General features: G+C 38.8%; 1 protein-coding gene across 6 annotated transcripts in view; it reads right to left on the bottom strand.

Annotated features, from left to right (window-relative positions):
* DPY19L3 (dpy-19 like C-mannosyltransferase 3) overlaps window positions 1–10,101 on the bottom strand; it is a 38,688-nt gene extending 28,587 nt beyond the window's left edge. For 4 of the 6 annotated variants that reach the window (XR_014229110.1, XR_014229111.1, XM_082320916.1 and 1 more), the window contains exons 1-3: window positions 9,987–10,101; window positions 8,293–8,435; window positions 6,683–6,816 (exon numbers count right to left, since the gene is read on the bottom strand). Coding sequence is in view for 4 of the 6 variants with exons in the window: in XM_082320916.1 (XP_082177042.1) it covers window positions 6,683–6,816; window positions 8,293–8,395 (237 nt within the window). In the remaining 2 variants the exon portion in view is untranslated. Of the gene's footprint in view, window positions 1–6,682; window positions 6,817–8,292; window positions 8,436–8,728; window positions 8,796–9,986 lie in introns of those variants that run through there. The other 2 variants (XM_082320918.1, XM_082320917.1) reach the window with 2 other exon arrangements.
* Between the last annotated feature and the right edge of the window lie 3,317 nt (window positions 10,102–13,418).

Genomic DNA, 13,418 nt, shown 5'->3' with positions numbered 1-13,418 from the left:
TGGACTTTAAAACTGCATATGCTTGCTCCATGCGTTTAACCTTTTCTTCCAGATGTAGATATGCCAGAGTGTTCCATGGCTTTGCCACCTTAAGGCTCAATTAATTCAGTGTGCTGTACTTGGGACTGCACCATAATGCCGCTCTGGCGTAATGCTGGCAGGGTAGGCTGCTGCCCACTTGTTTAAATGCTGCTTCTTGCAGGAAGCCAGCTGTTCATCACTCTCATACTTAAATTATAGGTTTCCTTAATATAAAGGAAAAGCGATTCTTTACTTGTTTTTAGGTGTAGGTAAAGTTATTATTTTTAATTTTAAAATGTTCAAATTATTTAAACTAGGTACACTTCAAACTATGCCTCTTTCTTGGCTGATATTGCAGCAGGTGGAGTCTAGTGAGATATGAAAGCTCTCCTAGAGAAAACTGCTCTTAGTACAGGATCTTTCCTTTGGAATTCACCTCCTTTTGTTAATGCATAGTTGTGAAGACCTAATGAAATTTAACAAATTCAGAGCCTTGGGCAACCACATTTAAACAAAATAAGACTGCATGAACCACCAATCTGAAGAGAAATAATAGGCATCTTATACAAAATTGTTTTACTATTAGTGATCTTTTTAGTAGTTTATGTAAAAACATCCCAGCAAATATCTCTCATAAGCAGTAAGTTAGAAAAGGTTTATATCCAGATTTGAAAGTCCAATGAGATTCCTGTATGTGGTGTATGCAAGTCATTGAAAAGTTAAGTGACATTTCTAAAAATAATCTTATTAATTCAGCTCTCTTTACAAAAGAACATTACTGAAATAACAGAATGTTACTGCTTTCTGAGATTTTTATGAATGCCATTCTGGTTAATGCAACCTTGCATAGAATCCCAAGACTTTGATCTTTCTTACACAGTCCCCTCTCTTTTGCTGGAACAGAATCAATACTATTTCAGAGCTAACATAAAGCTAGACAAAAAACCATGTTCCTCCCTCCTCTACTGCCCAGTATAGAATCTTAGCTCAAAACATGTGTTTTATTGAAGTCAACTGTTGACAAACTAAACCAATATTAGTTCTGGTCTGAGAAAAATCAACAGATAAAACCGCATCTGATTCAATGTAAGTTCACAATTAAGCTCTCCAGCTGCTCTACAACATACAAATCATTATAATACCAGCAGAAGAAACTGACTTTGGCACTAAGTACTAAAAGCCACGCACTTAGCAAAATGAGAATGCTGGATTTTGAATGAGATCTAGTTTCAAATTCATCACTACCGAAAAGTTTTCTAATACTGAAAAGTGGCTGATTCTAAGTGCTCATAAAAAAAAAAAAAAAAAAGAAGAAAGACGGAATGTTAACATTTGGAATTTATTAAGGGGGAGAGAGTAGTCACAGAGGGGGATCTAATTAGCCAAAATGCATTCAAACATGATTAATTTGTAATCCTGGCACCAGCTGTATTCAACCAAATGCTATACTTTATGAGACAAACACTAGTGAGTTTTACATCTGTTTCATGCTAAGATAACATCTGTTTTATTCACTCACAATACTTTTCCAGTTCTACAGCAATTTATATTTTTCCTAGTATTCCACGTCAATAAAAACATACCGACTTATGGGTAAGCATTATAAGAGCACACGTTTATCTTTCTGTATATTCAATATTCAATTTGTGAGTCTTTAACAAAGAAGTTATCACTGTTCCAAGGAAACAAAAAAAAGAACACTATCCTCCAGGATATGTACAGAGTTGCATATGATTTCAATTTATGGAACTGTATCCTAATAATATTAAGCATTCAAAACAAAATACAAAGGACTTCCTCTCAAGGGCAGTGCAAAATTCTGGAGCTTCAGTTTCCTCAAACTCCTTAACCAAGTCATTCAGAATACTGAGGAAGCAGCCAAAGTCTGAGTTCAGTTTTTCTATAAATGAAGAGCATAAGCAAAGCTCCAATACTTTTCTTTTTTGACAAAGGTAAAACACAATTCGTGTAATTGAAAATATTTTTTAGTTGTTCAATTTAAGATCAGAAAGATTTGAATATTGTGTCAACCATACAAGTGGCAACTCAATACAGACAGCTGCTATCAGTGTTCCCAGTTGAGAACCATGCCTTCAGCAAACATATTTAATCCTTGTACATGGTCTCTTGGCTGGTTAACCTCACGCCCATCTGTAAGAATGGCATGGTTCCTACTCAGATCAGATTTTTGATCCAGAGTAAAAGTACCCATAACAACTCAACAGGTACTTCTTTGGAAAAGTACCACCAAAGTACTAGACTGCCTTCCTTCTCTTCATGGCTTACGCATTCACTTTATAGAGTTCTAATGAGCTGGCTACCCATTTCCCCACTTTTTTTTCATTTTTCTCTTCTATTCAAAATGTAAAAAGGGAAAATATAAGCACTTCAGAGAAGGAATCCCAGGATTCTTATCCTGCATGTCTGGAAGATTTAAAATTTGGTATTTTTTATTCCTGACTTCTTGCAGGCAGCAATTTTATTAAAGGAAAATTCAATAGTAGTCTAAGTGCTTACTCAGAAGGGATGAAGAGCAAATGAAAGCTCTGAAGTTTACCTTTTTGTGTTAGAGTATTAATTTACTATGTGGCCTTGGCTCATTGCTGCTCAAAGTTTCTTCAGAGTTTGCATTTGAACAAGCAATACAACAGCTGACAGAAGAGGTGATGCAATTCTCTCCCCTGCCCCCCCATTTTGTTACTTTCATAGTAGATCCTGTTCTCACAAGATACTGTACTTGAGGAGCAGTCACTAAACCGCTATTGAAAATCACTGAAAATAGACTAGCCATTTTCTATGTGTCATGCCAGAAAGTTTGCAGAAAACAGAAAAAGATTTTTGGATAAGAAATCTGTTTTGGCTTTCACCATCATAAACAGAAATCTTTGCTGGTTTAATGCATATGAGAAGAGATTAGATTTTTTTTCTTCAAAATTCTTTGGTCAAGATAAGTGATTATAACCTTCTGTGATCCCTGATGGAAGTGTACAGAAACACAGCTTCTGACTATGTGACATGGTATTCTGCATTCTCATTTTTTCTTCCGATGTTCTTTCAGGAAGTCTTGGAATAAAAAAAAAGAATACCAATCACGTACCTCTTTCATAGCATTAACCACTTTTCAAGATCTGCATTTCCATTTTTTCTGATAAGAAAACAATTTTACATCTTTCTCCAATGACCATGGCAAATTTATAATAGCAGGCATATTTATTAGCAAATAAGAACAAGATTCATACATACTGCAGCAGCTGAAATCAATGCACTGTTGAAAGTCATATTCAAAATAGAACAAAACAGTATAACAACCACAGAACAGTTCTTCTAGTTGGGTGAACCATTGCTGGAAGACACCCAAAACTGAACTGGCTCTCTATCAATTTCAACTGAAATTACAGAAAGGCAATCACTACAAGTGTATGTGCAGGTTGTAACTTCAATTATTTAGAAGTTAAGAATCATGACTTTGCATAATGAACTCCCTTTATTCTCAGTTTTTAGGGTTGAATACAATTGGCAAACTGCACAATTTTGTAACTACACAATCATGATGTTCATACATCAATGGGGTCTTCGGAACAAGAATTCCACCTTTTGTACCTAAATGGTATATGTAAAAACATGTCTAGTTTATTGTGAAAGTGTCAGATAAACACTGCAGACCTCCTTCTACTGACGTACAGAGGAGTACCTTCATGTAAAAGAAAAAGAACGACAAAACAAGTCTCCCATTGCGTCTCATTATATTAATTTAGTAGCCATACATACCCTTTTGTGTATGAATTCTTACCATCTGACTAATTGTAGCTTATTGGAAGAAAGGAATAAAGTTCAGGGGGATAGTATGTTGTTATATAATTTTTATATCAGAGTTCAGTAACATAAAATCTCCAAATTTGTACTGTTTACAGCCAATTCAGAGTGACTGAAGTTACTAATTTAAAATCTATGGAAATATAACTGATTCAGAATTTATTTTATTTTCTATGTTTCAGAGCAATGGTGATGCACTACTATATTTCATAGGCATGGGGGTTAATGAAACACTGGATGTGTATTAGTCATGTGTCCATTTATTCTGTATGTAAAGTTTAATAAAAATAAAACAAAATAACCTCTGCACTTCATTAAGCAAGGCATGCAATAATTGTGGACCAAGGATTAGACTACAGTCTTCCCTTCTGTGAATTCAGACCGGGGTATACGTTAGGAAAAAAAAAACAACTTATTCTTTCAAAATTTTTAGAAAATTCAGTCAATACATGCAAAAATATGTGCTTCGGCCAAACTATAAAATGTTAGAGGAAAAACATAAATTTTCCATTTATTTTCAACAAAATTCGAGGATCTCTGATTGTTCCACAGTGTATTTTATTCTTGTCTTTTATTAGTATATGGTAAGTGCTGTAATTACAAGATTAGCCAATTCAGAAATGCTAGAAAACATGTACATGCATCTAGAGATACTGCAATGTCCACTCATACATATAGGCACAAAGATGCCTGTATACTGTTTTACAGATGTTAGGATGAGCCTTCCTGTCTCAGCTTTGCAGGAAATTTCACAGGCTCTTCATGTGTAGTCTTCTCTTCCCATACTACCCATAAAACAGTATTTTGTTTAAAGTTTCTCTCATCCATGTATTCTGCTTACTTAAGAGAAAGTGTAACAAAATATAGAGTTTAGATTTCTTATCTTGCTATTCTCACTTGTGGCCACAAAATGCTCTGATATGGATTCTGGCAAGAAAACAAGTCTAGATGATATTTAAGTTAACACTAAAACCTTGGAAAGCTTTGTGTTAATCAAAGTGAAAGCACAGTCAGAGTCTGACTTGGCAGACAATTGCAGAAAATTTGATTAGACTTGACTCATCCCCAACCTTCTTCGTATTTGCAAATAAACTGCAGGGGATACTACCTGTTTGGTCTCAAGCTGCAATAAATAATTTGAGGACAAATCTTTAAAAGTACCTTTGACTCTCGCTTGGGATGTAGGTGTTTACAAAATAACTTGCATTTGTCTGATCAACCAAGTTAGAGCTATAGCCTTCTGTTTGGGAAGATGTCCTTAGAAACAATACAAGTTGAGAGCGTGTACATGAAAAACACAAGCAGTATAACCTCCCTGAACACATACCTCCAAAAAGCAGGAGTATGTATGAAGCCTGATCGCTTTTGGCTCTGTGTTACAACTGGTTATTTTATCTCTAATAATATGTGAAATCTCAGTAAAGCTTTTCCTGTTGTTATCAGTTTAAAATTAGCACTGTAGCCGCATGCGTTCTCTGGTGGAGTTCTCATCTTACTGAAGAAGGTATAATGTGAGATCAGAGAACATCTGCATCTCTTTCTCTTTTAACCTGCTGGTAGATTAACTTAATGCTTTTTAGAATCTTTACATTAAATTGGCTGAAATTGCTTCTGTTTCAATGTTACTAGTTATCATATCAACTCCATAGGATGAAATGAGAGCTACAGAGACAACAGAATCCAGACTAGAAATATCTAGAGGGTTTTATTTCAGTTTTGATAGCTAATGGCATTCTAGTGTACTTAAAATGAAAACAATAATTATCAAATAAAATTAGCATTTCATCCATTGGGGTCCTTTTGTGTCCCTCTGTATCAGTTCAACAGAATAAAAATGCTGTATCCGTTATGTTCATACATCGTCATAATTCCATGCCTGTTTGTACTTCAAAATATAGAATACCTGTCAAATTAATCAATGCTTGCTTTTGGAAGGAAAAGGCAAACCTAAGGCGTACCTTCAATATGCATACAATCTATCTACACATCCAAAGAAAGATAAGAGTGGGTACAAAACAGTATTATACGTATAACACAACAGCAATTGTGTCAGTAAGTGCCAACTATTTTTGTTATGGGAATATAAATGTGACTGGGACAGAAAAAGTGTGTAGTATAGGAAAGACATATTGTGATGCAAGTATTCCAATTAAATATATGCGCTCTTTGAATAACATAATACACAGACCTAACAGAGTGAATTTTAGGCATCTAAAAGGAAAATGACTCACCTATTTCTTTTCTCTGGTTAAATTTAGATATGTGTACAGCTACATTATTTTCCCATGCAATGATTCTAGGAAAAAAACTAGTCAGTCCTGGATCTTGGGAATGGTTGGTTTTACATTGGTGAATGTCTGAAATATGTTTTGAGATTTGCACATTTAGGATAACATTATATAAAATTAGTATCGAATAGTAAGAGAATGTGCCTAAACTGTATTACAATATCACAGTATAAATACAATTAAAGAACTGTGTGCCACGATTTTGCATATTGTTTCTTTTCACTGTTTTTTGTTTGGTTTTGGATTGCTTTGGATAAAAGAAAGATGATTATAGAGCAACATATGTTCTAGATAATGATCAATGCTTGGAAGAACCATAGCTACAACTCAGGCAGGAGCTGTGTAGCAATGTTTTTAGAGAAAAACTGGGAAAAGGTATTGATAGAAATGATCAAGTATTTAAAAAGTGGTGGGAAGGGAAGCACAGCTTTTTTAAAATTAAATCTAAAAAAAATGAAATATTCTATGTTTTTGACCAAGTTACAAGAAAATGAAATTTCAACTATCACTCATATTAATGCTCTAGAAGGCACTGATGAAACTACAAAAATTATTGTTACCTTAATATTGGAAAACCACAGGTCATTTTCATGCAGTGTAGCAACATAAACAGAAGTAAGGAGTCCAAGAGAGATGGCAACTATTCCACCAACAGTTATTGAGAGTATGTTCCACAGCTTTCCACCTGCATGATCTTGGAAGAAAAATATTTCAGTCTGTAACTGCGAAACACATAATTCAACTTAAAGGAATTTTGGAAACTCATTTATACATTGCCTGTGCTAGTACAGTTTACATTCTGTAGGTAACAGGACAATTGGTTTTAAGAGGTCTTTATGGAGATGTGTTTTTTATTTTCTTGTATAGCAAACTCAGAGTATTTTATTTACATGCAAAGTGAAATAAGGTGTGCCTTAATCGGTAAAACGTAGCTATAGTTTAAGAATGCCACGATCCCATACAAATCTAGATAAATACCATATCTAATTTGTAAATCTAAATTGAAATATCCTCCAGGGCAACTTTTTTAATTAAGGCAATACAGGATGACTGCTAGATCACAAAGTAGGAAATTAAAATCTTCACATCTTAAAATGGCTGCCTGTTTTTTGGGGGTTTGCTTGGTTTTTGTAAAAAACAACACTGAAGGTTCAGAAGTCTCACTAAACACATACAAAGAGACTGAACAGCCGCCAAAGCAGCCTTTGATAATGGTGTCATGCTTTGAATTGCAGATGACCTCCTGCTGACATCCAAGTAAGATTATAGATGCAATGATGGGAAAGAAAGGTTGCATTTCTAGGTAGCTCAATCAATTTATTGTACACTTACGTTCCTGTTTTTTTTTTTTTTTTAGTTTTTGTTTTGTTTTTTTTAATGTTGATATAAGGCTTAATATGGATCTTAGAATTATATCTTTGAAATGGCTATTTCATACTGTGTGGGACGCCTATACAATAGGTACCAAATATGCAATTCAACAGAACTGAGGGCTGGGCTGGATGAGAACTATGATCACTTTCCCATTTTGTATGTAGCCTAAGTGTACTTGTGCAGAAGCAACAATGTAACTTTCCTTTCATCTGCCCAAATAGCACATACAGAAACATTTGGAATTTAGATCAAAACATGCCTTAAAATAAGTTAATTAAAAAACCAACAAACTTTGCCAACTCTAAAGTTATAATTCCAAACAAAAACATTGTCAGTATTTCATTACTTAAACAGATCCTTGAATTAAGACACTTAATGTCTCTCTTTTAAATTTACCTAGCTAATCTCTCCTATGGTCAAAAAGCAAGGGTTTGCAGTTAAATTCGGGTTTCATGTGCAATCTGCGTATATTTAAGTACAAGTAATCAGAGGTCTTCAAATCCTTTTATGTTACCAATGATTTGAACTGGGATTCTTTTAAGAACGTACAATGGCTATATAAAATCTGACAGTGTGTCACTGATAGTAAATTGAAAAAAATTGTTCTCACCTATTTAAATTAGGATTTTAAAAGAGATGAGATTGACATGCTCTCTGTCTCATCCAATTAATTTTGGTGACAGATATTCTAGTATGAAAATGTATTTGGTACATACCTGGTTCTAACCTGTGCTTAGGATAGATACCAAAAGCTAAACTACTGAAAAGTCATGTTACAATCCTTTTCATTACCCACCAGACAGAATTTTCCCATCAGGCTTCACATTCTTCTCCTCTGAAGGCTGATCTTCTGCTGCTTCTGTGCCTTTTTCAACCCTTCTCTGTCTTATGGTTGTCATGATGTCAGTCACTTTAATTCATTATTCTTCAGTCTGACTCCTAAATGGACACATACAAGCAATGCATCTTCCTACCCAAACATTCACTTAATACTGTACCAAATATCGGAAAACCGAACCATATTTTACTGCCCTCAGAAACTTTGACTTACAGAACTATACTGTAGTTGAAGTGTACCTTACAAAAATGCAAGATTTTTTTAAATTCATACAAGTCAGAGTGCAAATTAAAGTATAGAAAACGTTACCTTAAATTTGTAAGGACTTAAGTTCACAATTTTACATACTCTTGACAAAGTTTTCAGAATGATTCATTATTTTGACTGCCCTCACCTTTGGCCCTTGACTCAAAATGCACACCAGGTTCCACTTCTTTGAAAAAGCATACGCCCTTCAAAGAAAAATTAGTCCTTTTAAGGTATTTTAGTTGGGCACCTAAAATAGAAAGCCAGTTGTTTAAATCTTGGCTTTCAGGAAATCCCAAACAAGGGGGCTATAAGACGCAAAAGTGATGCCAGAGAACACACACTATAAAAAACCTAGAGACAGCATTAAAAAAAAATCCTTGATGTTTTATACTATTAAAGCACCATAAAATTTGAGAAGATTACAAAAAAGACAAAAAGAAGGGCAGGTAGTCCTTCCTCTGTTAATTCCCAGGTGCTGTCTGCTCTCTAAGCATGGTCCATACATAAAACTGCTTCGACCTGCCATTCTACATTTGAAAATCAATGATGTCCCATCCTGAATGCAAAACTCTGCTACCATTCCCAGAGCACAAACACCAATATTTGTGTTACTACCGGTGTAACTGACTGGTAATGCTCAAAGAAATACGCCTCAACTGCACAACTTTGTTGTTTTAAAGCTTTTGCAGTGGATTAGCTTCATCTCTTTCCCTCATGCCCAGGAAAACACGTGGAGGGAGCTGTGTGAGCATGCATCTAAATTGTTTTTAAATAGCTGGTTTGTAGAAAACCTGACAATTAATTAATACAAGCAAGGCGGTCATCGTAACCATGCTCTTTCCTTGCACTGCCAGTCCCATCCAGCTTTCCTCAACGCCTTATGCCGAAGGGAAGGGTTTTGGCCGGCACACGCGGCCTCGACAGGGCGCCGGGAAGGGAACGTCCCGCCTCCGTCCCCACAGCTGCCGGAGGTGAGGCGAGGCGAGGCGAGGCGAGGGCTGGGGCAGCGGGGCGGGGGCAGGCCCTGCGGGGGCAGGCCGGGCCCGGGGGGCACGAAGGGGAGCCCGGGGCAAGGCCGTCGGTGGTGGCGGCGGACAGGCGAGAGGGCGGCTGAAGGCGCCTGAGCCGCCGCGGGCCGGCGAGAAGAGGGAAGCGGCCCCGAGGGCTGGGCAAGGGCGGGAAGGGGAGACAGGAGGGCCGGGCCTGGGGCCGCGGCTCCCCCGGCGGCCGGGGCGGGCCCCGCGGGGCGCGGGCAGCGCCACACAGCGCCGCCTTTCCGCCGCCGGCGGCGCGGCTCCCTGCGGCCTGCGCGGCCCGGCCCGGCGCGGCCTGCTCGGCAGCGGCTCCGCCGTCCACCCGTCTCCTCCCTTTCCCCTCCGCATCCCCCCTGGCGGGGCCGATACCTGCCGGCGCTCCGAGGGCCGCGGGTCGCTGCAGCGGGGCGGCGGCTTCTCCTGCCGGCGCTGCCTGCGCGGAACAGCCCGGGCCCCGCCGCCAGGAGGGGAAGGGGCGGGGGTGGGGGCGGGGGCGGACGCGGCGCCTTTTGTTCGCCCCTGCCAGGCGGAGCGGAGGGGCTGCGGCAGCCGGGGCGCGGGGCTCGGCGGCGGGCTGGGCGCGCCGGTGGGCAGGCGGCCGCCGCCGGACGGGGGAGGCCCGTGCGGGGAGGAGCTGCGGTCTGTGGGGAGTGGGCGGGCTGAGGGCCGGGGCCGGGCTGCGGGTGGGGCGGCCTGTCCGCGCCCTGCGGCGGGGCGCGGGGCGGCACTCCGCGGGCGCCGTCGGCTTCCTCGGCTCCTCTCGGGCTCTGCGAAAGAAAGTACGGCGGGGACAAGGTTCTCTGCCAAAGCAGAGAGAGGCAAAATCGCCCCGGTCTCAAACTCGTCCCTCCCCGCTCCGAAAGGGTTTTAAGCCGTTTAAATTCCAAAAGGCGGGCTTGCGGCGAGCGCCCGCCGCGCTGCCGCCGCGCCGGGCTGTGAAGATCCGGTCCGGGAGGGCGGGGTGGTGGCAGGCGGCGCGGAGCCCTGCGCGGCGTGGCCGGGGCCGGGCTCCCTCCCGGCGGCAGCAGCGGGAGCGCTGGCCCTGCCGCCCCGCTGGGCTTGCCTAAGAGAGTGACGTAGAATTTACTTTTTAGTCGGTTTTTTCCAAATGGATGTAGTTCCAGATATAGGTGAAGTGATCTTTTAATTTAAATTAGAATCCTGAACAGCAGAGGTGTATTTTGTATTCAGTTCATTATAAACTCCACTGTATTTCTTTATCAACCGCAGCATAAACATGCAAGGGGCGAAAAGACCTTTATCTCTGTAGCAGAAAAATAACGACAACACCAGACTTTTTCCTACCTCACAGGTACAACCTACCCTTACAATAATTCTTTATTGTAAATTTTATTTGCAGTGTCTTTAAAGATAAGTTATCATAGAAAAAAAAATTCCCCTTAGAGCCTTTACCAACATGCCAACTCCCAGATCCTGTCACAGAAAGCAGATTTCCCAGTAATCCATACAAATTTTGTGGAACAGACAGGGATAGAGTTCACTTCTTCAGGACAATATTCAGTTCATTTTTAATCATCATTTTACAGTCCAGCAATACTTACTTCTTTTTTTCTTTTTCATTCCACAACCGTGGTTCATTGGCAAAGTCAGTATTTTGAGCAAAAAGAGGCATGAAATTCATAGAAAACATGCTCAGAGATGCCAAGCAAACTGTGTAACTAGTAATCACCCTGGTAATTCAGAGCTTTGAAGCCATTGACTCAGGACATTAAAAATCAGGAAATTTTTCAGTATCTGTCTTTGCACACTTAGTAGGTTTTATAAGTATTTTTTAGAACAAACAGAATAATTTTCTCTTACTTCCTCCGATTAAGCTCTCCAAATAGTTAAACATTTCTACTGTAAGTCAATTTACAACAAACAGACTAGCCATACTGCTCTTACTTTTTTGAGCAATAAGGCAGGTGGTACGTTTGTGGGGAATGCTTAGACTAAGAATATGGAAACTGAAGAATTATGTTTTATGAAGCATATGAATTATGCTTTACAATGGACCTTAGATTTACCTTATTTTTATCACTAATAATAGCATCACTGCTACATCATACATGTCAGGTGTTTGTTAAAATAAACATATTGTATACAGGTCATACAAGTGATTTTACAGTGTAAATAAAGAAAAAAAATACCTTAAGTGTGTGTATGTTTTTGTGTAAAGGAGGCCAGATAATGTACTTAAATTCCTAAGAAAGGGAATGGTGTGGAAGATGTTTCCTAGAATGGAAATTCTGTTTATCCGCTACCTGTAAAGAGGCCAACGCAAAGTCAAATCTACACAGAACAAGAAGTTGCAGAAATGGTTTAGGAAACATAATCATTTAAGAGCTCTAGGAATTCTGTAATTATGCATGTTCAGTAAATTTGGAACCACGAAAAGTCTGTTCTCTGTAGAACCAAAACTTGGGGAGCTGTTATCTCAAACTAAACGACAGGCTGTCTAGTGTGGTTGCCAACAGGCAGTAGCACTGAGAAGAGGGGGAGTTACAGTCGTCTTAATTCTACTGTGTTTTATGACACTGTGCATATATGTAATGTATTTGTACGTGATAAACAAGTTACTACGGTCAGTTGAAGAAGTTTTCCGTTTTGTGGAAATGTTTGCAGATTCCCAGCAGTACAAATTCCACTGACATTCCCAAACTACTAATGCAATCTACACTGTAAAATAGTGTTACCCAAAAACAGTTTGTGTAATAGAAAAGCGTTAGACAGCCTTACATAGTGGTTAATGTATCTAAGAGTAAATGTTACCTTTAAGTCATTTTAGAATAACTAATCAGCTATAGCCATTGCTTTGAAATATTAACACCTATTGTTCAAGTTTCAAATAGCAGAAGATTAGACAGTTGGGAAAATTAAAAATGTGGTTTTTTTCCCAATTCTATATAATACTTTAACAAGTCACATTTCCTGTTACACTAAGTATTTGGGTGTAGCACTAGAAAAAAATGGAGCGAGAGAAAAGCCCTCTGCCCTGATCCTCTGTCTGGAAGTACTCACTACAGATGAATCCGATGCTGTTTTGCCTAATATTCTGGGGACAACACCTGAAATACAGTAATAGCTGGAAAGTATCACACTACAGCATTCTTTACTGCCTCTTTTTGCCAGGGACTAGAGCAATGTAAGTGTAAAAAGAAAAAATCCTGTTTCATGAGGAAGCTACACCTGAGAGTTATTATTCAAATATTGTCACTGAAACAACGTATTAGTTAGGCAACATGTCCATTGATAATGAGATTTACTGTATTGTTGTGAGTATACAGAAAAGCTGAAGAACCTCTAGATTGATATGAATCTCTAAAAATTGTATTATAAAATTTAAATTAAAATACATCAAACTGTAGCAAGCTATCAGTAATACCGTATTATTGTATTACTGTATTATCATTATTGTAATACCATAAGACTGGCTCTATACTTGCCAAAGCAGCAAAAGAATATTATTTATCAATATCCTCATTGCTCATTGTGTTCCAACTAGATCATATGGTAGCAAAATCTTCATGTTAGCACCAAGTTACCCATAATCCCAACAAAAGTTAGTCAAACATCTACCAACCACAGTGTACAGGAAATGCTTGAATGAAACTTTGAATTCAATTTCTTTATACTATTTACATTTGTGTTTTATTTTGGATTGTCACGTTCAATACTGTAGAAAGAGCTACTGTGAACTAGAAACACAGGAGGACTCAAGTTCTGCCGAAGTAAATTTTGAGTCTAAACCTGCAGTCTTTTTAGTTGCTGTTCAGCAGCTGTGTGATATGCTGCAAGCAT

This window comes from Platalea leucorodia, assembly GCF_965183815.1.
Source record: "Platalea leucorodia genome assembly, chromosome: 8".
NCBI lineage: Eukaryota > Metazoa > Chordata > Aves > Pelecaniformes > Threskiornithidae > Platalea > Platalea leucorodia.
The sequence above is the reverse complement of the archived record's forward strand: the minus strand, read 5'-3'. Positions and strand labels throughout refer to the sequence as shown.